The sequence below is a fragment of the Electrona antarctica genome (genome assembly GCF_951216825.1).
Source record: "Electrona antarctica genome assembly, chromosome: 8".
Lineage (NCBI taxonomy): Eukaryota > Metazoa > Chordata > Actinopteri > Myctophiformes > Myctophidae > Electrona > Electrona antarctica.
This window is the reverse complement of record NC_136789.1, coordinates 16075193-16090279: the sequence shown is the minus strand read 5'-3', so window position 1 is coordinate 16090279 and position 15087 is coordinate 16075193. Positions and strand designations below refer to the sequence as shown.

The 15087-nt window shown below is 40.5% G+C and overlaps 1 protein-coding gene across 3 annotated transcripts in view; it reads left to right on the top strand.

Annotated features, from left to right (window-relative positions):
* LOC306927516 (ryanodine receptor 1-like) overlaps window positions 1-15087 on the top strand; it is a 128094-nt gene that overhangs the window by 97499 nt on the left and 15508 nt on the right. For all 3 annotated transcript variants that reach the window (XM_079507277.1, XM_079507276.1, XM_079507275.1), the window contains 11 exons: window positions 1083-1163; window positions 1428-1516; window positions 1685-1813; window positions 3563-3667; window positions 6214-6273; window positions 10522-10603; window positions 10859-12162; window positions 12431-12513; window positions 12660-12813; window positions 12920-13006; window positions 14329-14613. In XM_079507277.1, the coding sequence (XP_079363403.1) occupies window positions 1083-1163; window positions 1428-1516; window positions 1685-1813; window positions 3563-3667; window positions 6214-6273; window positions 10522-10603; window positions 10859-12162; window positions 12431-12513; window positions 12660-12813; window positions 12920-13006; window positions 14329-14613 (2459 nt within the window). The remainder of the gene's footprint in view (window positions 1-1082; window positions 1164-1427; window positions 1517-1684; window positions 1814-3562; window positions 3668-6213; window positions 6274-10521; window positions 10604-10858; window positions 12163-12430; window positions 12514-12659; window positions 12814-12919; window positions 13007-14328; window positions 14614-15087) is intronic.

The following is a 15087-nucleotide window of genomic DNA, read 5'->3' as shown; positions in this document are numbered from 1 at the left end:
ATCTCAACAATAGATGAAGGATCAATGAAGAATCAATTCCAGGGATCCATTGTCATATATTTCCTTCGGGTGTAGCACACACATCTCATTCTTTAACTTCCAATGAATGCCTCCTTGGACATTGCCCCAACCCGTCTGCCTCTTCATTGTGTCTCACTAGAGGAGTGGAGGTCTGTGCTGCCTGCATGGCTTGTCTGTGTGTCTGTTATAACTGTTGTTTTGTCACCTCCTGTCTTGTAGTATTGTCCCTTGTATTTTTACATGTTGATATCGGTGTATTATGTCTGTTTTAATACAGTACTGTTTCTACTTGATTAACAACTTTCTTTGCGAATTGTATTTACAAATTACAAAGACAATCTATTCTAGGCATTTAGCAAATGCTCTTATTATCCAGAGCAAATTCCAAGTTTCAAATCGGAGTGAATGGTATGAAGCGTGTAACTAAGTACAATTTAGAGGTATTTTTACTTTAGTGGAGTATTTCCAATTTTCAATACTTTTACTTCTACTCCACTATATCTCTGAGGAGCATCTTAACACCATAGTACAGAGGAATAGCAACAGCACACAATTGTTATTTATTCAGAGCAAAACCAGTAATGATGTCATAAAAGTCTACAGTACAGGTATGTAGTATGGATGTGTGTTTACCATTATGTTCACTCTATTGATGATTAATAAATAAACCTGCCGCTTCAATCAAATGTGTACGTTTAAAGTTTACACATATATGAGCTGCCCTGCTTCAGTGTTTCATGTGTCTTAAATGTCTTGTTTTAGTATTCTCTGTTTTTAGTCTGTTTTGCCTGTTGTGAGAATGCATTGCGTTTTATACCTTGCTGCAAGCCAACTCTTTATGATTTGGAACCCTAAACTTGCACTTGCCTGTTCATCGTTGGATGCACACAGTCACATTCTGTGTTAATTTACCATTTGTACAAATGTAACCAAATCACCATTTGGTTATATTTGTACACTCTCAGGGTTAAATTAACACTAAAGATTTCACAGTGTATGCTTCTAATTTCGACCGTACTGTCGTTTTGGCACGGTACTTTGATGTTTTCCATTCCGTTTAGGTGAGAAGGTCATGGCGGATGATGAGTTCACGTGTGACCTCTTCCGGTTCCTGCAGCTGCTTTGTGAGGGACACAATAACGGTGAGAGTCAATCACACCTCGAACCCGAGGAATGAGCTTCAAACCGAGCTTAGTATGGTATAAAACATACTGTAGATGAGTCAAATGTCGCTTTACAAGATAGAAAGCGTACAGGAGTCAAATGTTGCCTTTTACAGTAGAAATTAAAAGGCATACAGGAATCATATTATGTGATCAAATGTCGCTGTTCAGTGTTCGCAGTAGAAAAATGTGCAGTAATCAAATGTTACTGTTCGCAACCCTTCACATTGGTCTCTATTGCAGATTTTCAGAACTACCTTCGCACACAGACTGCCTGTACCACTACCATCAACGTCATCATCTGCACAGTAGACTACCTGCTTCGATTACAGGTGCTGTAAACTCTGACACTCTGGTTATTACAGTAGGCACACTGTACATTTGTATAAATGTGCATGCAAGTCCAGTTTGCATTATGTTATGTGCATCTTTTGGCAGTGTAAAATATGCCACAACCTCATGTCATTTTCATACGGCTCCTTTTTTTGTGCATGCAACAGGAGTCCATCAGTGATTTTTACTGGTACTACTCTGGCAAAGACATCATCGATGACCCAGGGAAGAAGAATTTCTCTAAAGCAATGACGGTCGCAAAACAGATTTTCAACAGTCTGACTGAGTACATTCAGGTAAATTGAGTTTGAAAAAGAAATCTGATTTTAAAAAATAATAATATTTGAGAATGTTTTGGGTGAGCCATGAATGCCATTTGATCCACAAAAGCTGGTGCACCACTGTCTGCACTGCAATATAATATGCATGGTTTGACGTTCACTTATTGCGCCCATGATGTATTGATTGATAGCCCCGACTACTGAATACTCTCAGAGTAACATTAATGCTGAGGACTTTGTACAGAAGAAGAAGAAAATAATAATAACCAGAACTGCACTCTGTCGAGTGCCTACTTGCTTGTTGCACACAAGTAGGCCATAAATGGCCTACTGTACTAGTGCGCAAGCAGAGCGCGCAACTACTGTCGACCGCTACAAACTGTCAAATATCAGCTTCTCTGTGAAAGAACGTTTGAAATATTGAATTATTAGGTTTAGCTATTTGCTACGTACCTAGTTTTTGGAGGTAAAAAAGTAGTATTGTTAAGTATGGTAACTAAGAGACGGCTTTCGATGGTGACGTATATGTCGATCAGTGTCGGGTGGATTAAAGGAAATGCCTCTATTTGACTGATGAATGAATATCAACATCCTAATACATCCTAATACTGGGGGGTCAAATTATGACAGGCAATTCCTGCTGTCAAAATATGACCCCCCAGTCAAAAAACACTTTGTTTGAAATAGACACTCATGCTTTCTAAGGTGTGATTTGGGGTCCCAATCACACCTATGTATATGTATGTATACCCTGTATGTATACATATGTATATGTAATTTGTAAGTTGATTAGCGGTATACTGTGGTTACTCTGAGCCCCGTTTGATGCATATGTATCGTAGCAGCATATGACGTCAGGTATAACTGGTATAACTAGCTCTCAATGATGACATAATAAAGATGTGGATTAATCGGCTTTCGGTGGTGACGTATATGTCAATCAGTGTCGGGTGGATTAAAGGAAAGGTGAAAGGTGGAAAGGAAATGCCTATATGTATATGTAATTTGTAAGTTGATTAGCGGTATACTGTGGTTACTTTGCGCCCCGTTTGATGCGTATGTATCGTAGCAGCATACCGTATGACGTCAGGGTATAACTGGTATAACTAGCTCTCAATGATGACGTAATAAAGATGTGGATTAAAGGACCCAATGCCAGGGTGTAATTGGTTTTCGATGGTGACGTAATGACGATATGTTTTAGTGTCGGGAGGATTAAAGGTAATGCCCCTACAGTATGTATACATGTATGTAATCTGACACCACTGCCATATCAAGCACAAGTAGTCATTACGTAATACGCTGGCACGGTGCATACGCATCAAACGGCGACATGGACGAAAACTATTACTTGCGCGCTCTGCTTGCACAAGTAATAATCAAATGGTGGTCCACGGCCCAATGCAGTGCAAAATGGAATGGAATGGAACCAAATGGACCGCTACGGGTCCTTGAAATGAAATAGTTTGAAGAACCACTGGCCTAATCAAACTGGGGGTCCTGTCGTCTGAAAACTCACCTGTTCAGACTCTACTTTTTGCCTGTAGCACTTGCTGCAGCACTTGCCCTAGCCTAGACGACCTTGCAGGCGCATGAAAAGGCTATAATGTGTAATTTTGATAGTAGAGATTAAGTAGAGATACAGATGTCAGGTCATTATTGATCTATCTTCCTATAATGTTTATTGTAAATCTATTGCTTACTTTAAATCGCTCTGGATTACTAGCATTTTATAAATGCCTAAATTGTAACACTTGTGCGCAGGGCCCGTGCACAGGGAACCAGCAGTCTCTGACCCACAGCAGGCTGTGGGACGCTGTGGTGGGCTTCCTCCATGTCTTTGCTCACATGATGATGAAGCTGGCACAGGTACGAGCTCATTAAACCACACCCTTTCTCAACTGTCAACTGACTGACTGCTGTGAACAATATTAAGGAAACACAAACATCATCATGACATGCCTTAGTTAATGACTGAATGATTATTAGTTATTTATAATAAGCAATCATATATGTACAGTATATGTATGTTTCATTTCTTTGATTTAAATGCTTAATTTAATTTCCATCCATCCATCCATCCAAGTTAATTTAATTTGCATTCTTCGATTATTGTGGCAGTTTAACCGTTTCTATCTGGTAACCTTATCATAATTGTCAAAAACATAATGAAATAAATCTTAAATAACGCCACGAAATAATAGCCAATTAACAGCTCACAACATGGTGCGCTGTGATGCGTTGTGTAGGTTGGCCATATTAATTATTTTCCTTTTTTTTGTTTAAACTATTTAGCAAGGGGCGGGAACCCCTAATTCATAATCTGAGAATCCTTGCCATAACATACTTGTGAGGCCTTTTTCTGAACTTTTGTGGGAGATTCTGCATTTGCTTCTGTGGAATGAGTAAAGCGAGACCACAGGAAAGTGTTAATGTTGGTGTTTCCTTAATATGTAGAGCATTCGCCCGAAATTTGCCGATCTACAAGCTCACAAATTGTGAGCACTACAGAGATTTGGGTGTTTGGAGGGAAAGGAGGGGGCCTAGTATTGGCCAGTGGAGTCTGGTCAATGAAGTGTATATACTGTAAGGTTTATCTGGTTAATTAAATAAATATACAGCATTCACACCATACTGTAAATAATAGATATATGTTTTATTACACATGCATGAGGAAATTTCATGTGTATTTTTGCTAGCCATAAGTCCATTGAACATGCTCAAACATTTTGTCTTAGTGGCTGCCAATATGCACGCACACTGTTCACAAAATACTCACCAGCCTGCAGTTGTGCATAGAGCTAAGAGCTAAGACACATGGTTTCTTCCTGTGCTCACAGGTGTTTTGACAATTCATTTTTCACAGATTTCATTATGGGCTGGTTTTAAAGTGGTTTTACACATTCAGTTGGTCCTGGATTTACAAATCAATAGAAACGATTACATAACGGCAGTATCTGCTAAGTAAAATTATATAAATTATAATTATATTTTTAATATTTTTAACCTTTGATATACTATATCCAATGTATGTATCACTTAAATTACAGGATGGATCAAATGTGTGGAACCATGTTAATCCCAGTAAATATTAAAATCTGTATGTTAAATACTGCACTGTATAAACAAAATGGACAAAATGCTTCCGGGACCACCATGTGACTTCTCCACTCTATAGGATATGTTGTGCATCTTTTAGAAAATATTGATTTTGCATTAAAAATGATATGTGCAACAGTTGTGTTGTGTAAACATAATATTAACTCATAAGCGAGACATGTGTCACGTTTGATCATGTACAGTAGTAATAGTAGTAGTAGTTTGTAGTCTGGAATGACTGAGGAAATCACGTTTGATGCATAAACACCTCTTGTTACAGTATGTGCTATGAGTATGAGGTCATGGAAATGTGGAGAAATCATTCATTTACCCACTCAATATTCTGCATGTGCACACGGACATCACGCACATGCATACAATTATTATCTGGTTTGTACAGTAAGTGTACCCCTTCAACTACTGATTGCGTATTATATAGGTTAGGGTAGGTTTGGTGATTTTAGGCCTACGCTATATACAGTATGTCTCTTACGGTGGTGGGGAAGTGGGGTGGTCCTTGATTGTTCGAAATAAAAATATGCCAGCGATTACACAAGGTTTGCGAACCATTGCCTTACGGTATGTAGCTGTACCTGCAGATAACCAGTTGCTAACACACATTCCAAACAGGGTATGTCAAAATAGATCCAAAAGTGCCAGTCTGAGACCTGTCGGGTCGTCGCTGTCGGGTGGAAGACTGGAAAACAGTTACTTTTCAGGAAATTAAAAAATTTAAATAATCATTTACTATATTTAAAAAAAATAAGGATTTAGTGATTTCCTGATTAGAGAAAGTGTGTGTGGCTGTGGCCAACATGTCATGAATTTACATCTCATTTGAATGAATGTAATGTACGTAATCTCTCAACCACCCTGTGGAGCCTACAAATGGCTCTTTTTCTCTTTTCTTTTAGCAATTTGACATACCCTGTTTAGAATTCTCAATAAACACTGTAAACGTGAGCTCATCATTTCAACCTTTCGGCTGACTTTGGAGCTAATATTATCTGTGAATTCAAGCACTATAGGTGTGTATGGGACAAATAAAATAGGACTAAATTCACCAAATACCCTTGAACCAGTGGTGGAGTAGAATACTACTTGAGTAAAAGTAACTTTAATGACCTTAAAAAGTAACTTAAATTATCTGAAATTACCTCTTTAGTATCAAAAGTAATTATCTAAATAATTAATGCAACCAGTAAAGGTAAATGCTGTTAAATTAACTTTATTCTGTATAGTACCGTTTTACAGATGAAAATGTCAAATTTGAGGGCAAATTTGAGAATTTTTAAAATGTCATTCCCTCATGGCAGACAAAGAGAACATTTCAGCCCGTAAGAAATCCTCCTCCCTTCAATGAGTCTGACCATACGGTACAGTATATCTTAGATATGGCCATGGGTGATGATTGTTGCATCTGCTGCTGTCATCTTCCTTGGTAGCTTGGTAACATACTGACTGGCCAGGCTGAACGCGCTGACTGTAACCTTGCCGCGTCACCAGGCTTTCTGGCAGTACCTGGCTGGTTTCTATTCTGAATTAACCAGTGTGATCCGGCCTAGAGCCTGCTTACTCTAAAAAGTCTGTATCCGGTTTGTGCAGCAGTGTTATTGTAACATGAATGTCAAATTGAGTAGCCTAGTTTCAACGGTTGCTACGAGTTGAAATAAAACATTGACATACCAAACAAAGTATTCCAAGGAGTACTTGAAAAAACTTCCCAGGTTCAATGTTACATTTTGCTTGGAACAATAGCACTGTGTCACAGACCGGAAACCGAATGTTTGGACTAGGTAGGCTCTAGACTGGATCTGCAGTCTGCAAAGCAAATTGATCCCTGTCTATGCTGACGGCATTAATAACTTGGGCACTATTTTCTTTTCAAAGGGATTTGTTTTACTGGATTAGAATGCCAATGTATTGGAGTAAAAAATATAATTGTAGCATAGTAAATACTAAAAATAGACGAATAAACAAATTTGAATACAGTACACATCCTCAGAAAAAGTAGGCTAATTGTATTTATAAAAGTGATAATGAGGGACATCACATACTATGTCCCACATTATTAGGAAAACTGAACATGGTGTTATTATCACCATGTTGAAGCAGTTGTCCCTGCTTCTTCCCTGAACTTTGCTCCTAAGTTATAATATAATTTGAATAATACCACTCTTACCACATTCTCCCTGTATTCCAAAGTAAGCCTTTATTCTGAATAGTAAAATGTGATGTTCTGGTGTGTTGTATATTAAATGGAATTACAATATTATTAGATGATGTAAGAAAACGAATGCAATACTGGAAGAAAGAAGATAAAACGTATTTTGAAATGTAATAGTGTTTTATTTTTGACCTGTTCACAAAATCTTATGATATATATTTACATATTTATTTAAACTGTCTTTCACATGGTCAATGAAGGGTAAAGTAGGTATTCATTTTATTTATCTATTGACGTGATATGGTGTTACTGTTTACTGGCTGTACTTCAACTTCAGATTCTTTTCTCAGTTTGTTTTGTTACTCATTTGCCTTTTTAAGTTGTAATGAGAATGCTTGAACAATCACAAATCTATACATATTTACATACAGTATGGATAGGGTTCAGTGAACAACAGAAAACATTTTTCATCACATTATAAAAGGTTATATCAGGACATTCCTACATTGACCACTGTTACCATATCACCATATGAACCAATTCCTTATGCATACATGCACGTGATTACAAGATCTTCTGAGAAAAGGATCTGCTCTTTAAAGGCAGGGCAACAGATAATAAAAGATTCTGGATATTCAAATAATGTGGAAAAACAAGACTGTTTCCACTTGTGATGTCACAAGTGGAAACAGTCCACCCTGGTAAACTCACTCTCACACTCCCTATAAGACGAATCCGCAGAGCGCTGCCCTGAGCGCATTCATAACTGCAGTGTCAAATGGCTCTTAATTATCGCTTAATAGTCTGCGAATTCATCTATAAACAAAATTAACAAACACAAGGATACTTATATCATCCATTCCATATACATTTAATGTAACCTTTTACAGCCGAGAAATGCTATTAATGTACAGTGTAGTGTACATTTTTAGGCAAATGTTGTACTCAAAGTACTGACAATATAGCTACTTCCTCCACTTGTGATGTCGTCACTGCACAATTGCATTTTTGCACATAATTTAACACTTAATACATTTTTAATAATTTCCATATAATTATCCGAAAAAGAAAAATGCAAATATCAGAAGTTGTCGCTTATCTGTTGCCTTACCTTTAACCTCCAGTGTTGGAATATATGTTTTAATGTTACACTCATTCAGTGTGCCCATATTTAACAGTTGTAAGAATGATGTTGTTGACTCTCCCTCTTTCATATCATTAATAAGTAACCTGAGGGAAGATGCTTGAAGTCGTTTCATTTGTGGTGTGTGTTTTCAGACTAATTCTGACTAATTCCAACTTACAGTTGGATACAATGCACCTTGCAACACTTCTAAGGTGTAGAATAATATTAAATGATGTCATTGCTGTCGGGTGGAAACCTTGTATGTCCAAAACCTTTTACTTTTTTATTATTATTATTATTATTTTTTGTAAAATAGTGGAAATAGCTGATTTACCAGCTCACAATGCCTCACATCGCAAGGTGTTTTGAGCTTTTAGATCTATTTTCACTACTTTTGTGCGACACTTGTATGATGAAGTAGGGCATTGATTTACGAAATACGAATACATAAAAAGTTGAAATGTGGAGGTTTCTGCCCGACAGCAACGATTTGTCTGATCTCGAGGGCAATGATGTCGTTTTTATTTCTTCAAACTCCATTGAACATTGAACTGCATTCAAGAAAAATAATACCGATCATTCACATCCTTTGGTGAATATGATTAAAGTGCCTTCACATTGCACTGATATACTGTAGAACTGCTATTGAAAAGTGTCATAGTAATTTTGTGTACTGATACAGTGTACAGTATTTAATGCCAACTGTATTGCAACATCTATGCCAGTCTTGCCATGCCATTCTGTACATCACAATGTACAGTACAGTACAATACATAACATTTTTGTGATTATAAGGTCTTTATTATGTATTATAAAATACATAATGTTTTTTAATTACATTTGTTAAATAAGTCCTACTGGGTGAAGAATGGTTGTTAAACGTCTGAATCGTCTAGCATGATAATATATTGTAATTATTAAAGGAACACTTCACCTATTTTCAACCATATCGTCATAATATAATTGGTAATCACTAATGCTTGTTATAAGATGCCGTCTACTCACTATGCGTCTCAATGGTGGGATGGACAGTGGAGAAACATGCCTACCAGTGACATCATAGATGGGGATTCCAAGCCATTCCAAATAAATACATTGAAAATGTTGTTTGAAATGACCAAACCATCCTATAGATGGCGTCAATGGTAGGCTGTTCTCTGAACTGTCCACATCGCTACTCTAACGCCAGGGCTCCACCGGACGCGTTGCGTTGCGTCTGCGTCGCGTCAAAAAACGCACCGGTTCAATTTGAATGCACGCGTCGCGTCTCCGTCAACGCGGGCAGTGGAGCCACCCTTCATTGATTAAAAAGGGAACATTCCCTGACGGTGACGGAGACGCGACGCTGACGCGCCCGGTGGAGCCCGGCCGTAACACCAGGGCTCCACCGGGCGCGTCAGCGTCGCGTCTCCGTCACCGTCAGGGAATGTTCCCATTTTAATCAATGAAGGGTGGCTCCACTGCCCGCGTTGCGTTGCGTGACGCGTGCATTAAAATTGAACCGGTGCGCTTTTTGACGCACGCGACGGAGACGCAACGCGTCCGGTGGAGCCCTGGCGTAACGGCCGGGCTCCACCGGGCGCGTCAGCGTCGCGTCTCCGTCACCGTCAGGGAATGTTCCCTTTTTAATCAATGAAGGGTGGCTCCACTGCCCGCGTTGACGGAGACGCGACGCGTGCATTAAAATTGAACCGGTGCGTTTTTTGACGCGACGCAGACGCAACGCAACGCGTCCGGTGGAGCCCTGGCGTAAGACACAGAAATCCTGCCATTTCAGGTCGAGACCCAAAAGAGAGACGTTTGCCCGGGACCCAAACTAGTGAAAATAGCAGATCTACAAGCGCATCAGCTATTTTCAACTACTTAATTATTATAATTAAGATTAAGAATTAGATTTGCTTGTTTGTTGGTTTTAAAATGTATAGTTTTTTACTTTCTTTACTTTTGAATTAATTTTTTTATTTTTTCAAATGTAGGAAAAGAAAATGGAATTTTTACTCAACTGTTTGGGAAACTGTTAAAAAGCATTAGTGGAACAATTATATGAAGATGGATTTCAAATGTTTGAAGTTGTCCTTTAAATAAATGCACAAATACCAGGCTTCTCAGGTTGGCTATACTGTAAGTCACAAGCATGATTTAATTATTTAAAACCTTTGTATGTAACCTTCACCTCATACAAAATTTGATTTCCTCAGATTTCAAAAATCCCTCTGTGTGATAAGTGTTGACAGCTGTTTACAATGCCAAACGTTCTTTGTGCATCCCTTTTCCAAAAAAAGACTAGCTATTATCATTGTAATATCCCGTGTGTTCTTTGACTTGCTATAGGACTCGAGTCAAATTGGTCTGCTGAAGGAGCTTCTTGACCTTCAGAAAGATATGGTTGTCATGCTGCTTTCCCTGTTGGAGGGTAGAGTATTATTTGATACTGCTGATGTACTGCAGGATTTGTCGCACATTTACTTCATTCCTAGGACAGCTTTTAAGAAGAAAAAAATCAAGGCTTTGTGTTATATTGATTTGGCAATAATCGAGACTGTGTGGAAATATATTAATTCAAAGAATCATCTGCAGTAGTAGTGATGCAGATGAAGTGTAAATGCGTGGAGGGGGATTTTTCAACCTACCGCTGTACTGTACTAAACTTTCTGTGTGTGTTGCGCAGGAAATATTGTGAACGGTACCATTGCCCGTCAGATGGTGGACATGTTGGTGGAGTCCTCCAGCAACGTGGAGATGATCCTAAAGTTCTTTGACATGTTCCTTAAGCTGAAGGACATTGTGGTGTCTGATGCGTTCCGTGACTATGTCACGGACCCTCGGGGACTAATCTCCAAGAAGGACTTCCAGAAGGCTATGGACAGTCAGAAACAATACTCCACTTCCGAGATCCAGTTTCTGTTGTCGTGCTCAGAGGCAGATGAAAACGACATGATCAACTACGATGAGTTTGCCAACCGCTTCCAGGAGCCCGCCAAGGACATCGGCTTCAACATTGCGGTGCTACTCACCAACCTGTCTGAGCACGTGCCCCACGACACTAGGCTGCAGAACTTTGTTCAGCAGGCGGAGAATGTGATGAACTACTTCCGCCCTTTCCTGGGAAGAATCGAGATAATGGGCGCCAGCAGGAAGATTGAGCGCATCTACTTTGAGATCTCCGAGGTGAACCGCAAACAGTGGGAGATGCCCCAAGTCCGAGAGTCCAAACGGCAGTTCATCTTCGACGTGGTCAACGAAGGGGGTGAGTCGGAAAAGATGGAGATGTTCGTCAACTTCTGCGAGGACACCATCTTCGAGATGAACATCGCCTCGCAGATCTCTGAGGTAGAAGAAGACGGAAAAGAGGAGGAAGACGATGAGCCTGTGGAAAGTGGAGCGGAGGGAGTGCCGGGAGGTGGGGGAGGAGACGAGGAAAGCAACGGAGAGGAGTTGCCGCCCGAATCAAGCTCGGCCTTCGCAGACTTCATCAACAGCATGCTGAGCTTCCTCGGCATCTTCACTTTCCGCAACCTGCGCAGGCAGTACCGCAGGGTGAGGAAGATGACCATCAAGGAGATCGTGGTGGCTTTGTCCATATTCTTCTGGACCATCCTGATGGGCATACTCCACTTCATGTACAGCGTGTGCAAAGGTATCTTCATGCTCATCTGGCAGACCCTGTTTGGGGGTGGCCTGGTGGAGGGAGCCAAGAACATCACCATGACGGAGATTCTGGCCAGCATGCCGGACCCCACGCAGGACGACGTGCACGGCGACTTGCCGGGTGAGCCGAGGACAGGGGAGGAGCAGGAGGCGGGAGGGGTGACAGAGTCTGGTGAGACTGACGGAGAGGAGGAGGAGGAAGACTCGCAAGAGAAGGAGGGTGGCAGGGGAACAGGGTTTGAAGGTGGTCTTGGAGACATGGGAATAGAGGCGACTATTGAGCCTCCCACTCCAGAAGGAACGCCCATAACGAAGAGGAAAAAGGTACAGGCATAAACAAAGGAAGTGGATGTACCTTCTTTGCATGCAGTGATGTTGAAACATTGGTAGAACGTTATGTTGTCTTGAGCATGTCAAAATATTTGCCAAATCATCTCTATCTGCAGCTTCTGTGTTCAAAGAAACCTGAAGTTGTGATTTCTCTTCACTGCCATTGAATAGTTTTCACCATCATGTGCATTTCCCCATCATGTACATTCTACCTCATTGTCCTGTATGAATGTAATAACCGGATGCTGTTCTTTGTTTGCAGCAACCAGAGGATGCTGATGCTAGCCAGAAACCTCCTGAACCTCCTGCCGTAGTGGAACCACCTCCAGAACCAGAGAAGGCAGAGTAAGAATCTGGTTGTTTTCATAGTTTTGAGATTGCTATCCGATTCAGCAGTTGAATTAGTATGCTGTGACTTCATTTTAAGTTCGCCACTGTGATTATGGTCAATTAGTTTGGACCCATTAGCCTAACGAGGTTGTTTTCTTTAGTGTTGAAGCTGGAGAGAAATCCGAGAAAGAATCTCTGACCAAAGATCAAGAAGAAGCACCAAAGAAAGTGGCACCCAAGAAAGAAAAGAAGACAAAGAAGCAAGAAGGATTTCAAATTTGGACTGAACTGGATGTCCAGAGGAATAAATTAATGGTGGGTGGTTTCTCTTCCTCGTGGTCTCACTCCCTCATGTGACATCAGTACAATCTCAATGTTCACTAACAGACATTACATTTTGTATTGTTTGTTTGTTTTTTAGAACTACCTCTCAAGAAACTTCTACAACCTCCGTTTTCTGGCTCTGTTCATCTCATTTGCCCTGAACTTCGTTCTGCTATTCTACAAGGTTAAGAACTATTTTTTAACGTTATTTGAATTAGTTTATTGTACAGTACATTGTACTGACTGAGGGTATGTTTCAATGATAATTGAGGCACCGGGGACTTGTAACAAAAAAAGGAAAAAACAAGAAAAAAAACACTTTCACTTCCACCCCCTGAAAGCTACAAGCATTGATTTCAGAATTTATTTTCTAGTCCTTTACACTGTCTGCTTTTTATGAAGACAAATCTCTGTCTAGAGTTGCTGAAAATTACATAAAAGGAAGAAGGCGGGAGGGGGCAGTCGCGTGAGTGACTGAAACTGATTTCAATATAATAAGGTGCAGATCTGGAAATAATCAAGATAGAGCAACTGTGGCCTGGGCCATGGATCAGTGGTCCAGGCACCTTGGCTGGTAATCCAGTCTGGTAGTGTGCCGCGGGTTCGACTCCCGATCCCGACGCCCTTTACCGCATGTCTTCCCCCCCATCTCTCTCCCCATTTCCTGTCAGTCTACTGTCTGTCCCTCCATAAAATAAAGGCGAAAGCCATAATGAAAAAAGATAGAGCAACTGTATGGTATATTTATCACAAGAGCAGCAGCAAGAATAATGAGCTGTGAGCAGGGAGGTTTAAATGGCCTCTCCCCAATCAGATGGAGTTAGCATGTGACTGATCAGCTGATCGTCAATTGTTGCTCCTTTGAGTTGTCTGCCTGAACTATAGCTCTGCGGGCTTCGCATCATTAATTGCAATACATTATTAGGCCTGCCATTAACAAAATACATCTCCACGATAGATATATAGAAAATAGTAAAATACGTTGTATTTGTATTAGGTAATAGTAGGTTTAATCTACAGTTTTGTTTGGCAGAAGAGGAGGTGGTAGTCCGGTGGTAGTATCGGTCCCCTCGGTGTCCGATACTGAGGCATTGTGACAATGCCCTTATTTAGTCACCTAGAAAAATAAGCAGGCATGGTGACAATGTTTGACATTGTGAAAGTGGAAACCTCAGGCTCATCCAAAACTGTTCAGGATTCAAATTCAAAAGTTGCAGATCTACAAACTCCTATGGATCTGCTGTGATGCACTGTGAGCTTGTATCTGCTGTAATAGCCAACGTATTAAAATATGGCTTATGTTTAATATGATTTGTGACACTATATTAACAAATTTCGCTGGGAACCTGTGGGTGTTCCTGGACCCCACTTTGGGAATCAATGACCTAGGTCATTAATGCAGGATATGTATTAGTTGTTCATCCAAGCATAATTATACAGTACCCGTAGGTTCTATAGTCCTGGCTGGGACACCGTCTCATCTGCCCATCAATATGCTCTGGACAGGTTTCTGACAGCCCGCCTGAGGGAGAGGAGGAGATCATGGAAGGTTCCGGGATGTTTGAGGGAAGCGGGATGTTCGAAGGCTCCGGTTTATTTGAGGGCTCGGGAGAGGAGGCTGAGGGCTCTGGCTGGATGGACGAGGGAGGGGATGATGACGACGAGGAAGAGGGCCCGGTTTACTTCTACTTGGAAGAGAGCACTGGCTACATGAAGCCCACCATGTCCTTCATCTCAATCCTGCACACCGTCATCTCCTTCATCTGTATCATTGGCTACAACTGCCTCAAGGTAGAATAACATAAGGTTGCTTTAGTTATGTTTTTATGGCTCACTGTCCACTGTAAAAATATAAACATACTGAACCAACTGTACACATAGGGTTGGGATCCTTAACCCGAGGAACCGGATCCAACATTGAGGTACTGGAATCGGTTCCATCACATTTGAGACTTTCTGGATCAGTTTTTTATCACACTGTCAGAGCTGGCACGTGGACTTTACGTCTGATGTGCAATTAAATTACAATATCTGTGGGTCCCAAACTATTTCATTTCAAGAACCATGCACCTTAACTCTGAGAGTGTACAAATGGAACCAAATGGACCCATTTGTACCCTCTCAGACTAATGTCATTCTCAGACACCGACTTGATGTGCGTGTCGAGGTGCATAGCCTGAACGAAAATGATGCCAAGGTTCCTGAAGATGTCATGCTATATTTACTGTACATGCAACTGTTCTGTAGTTAAGTATTTACTTGTAA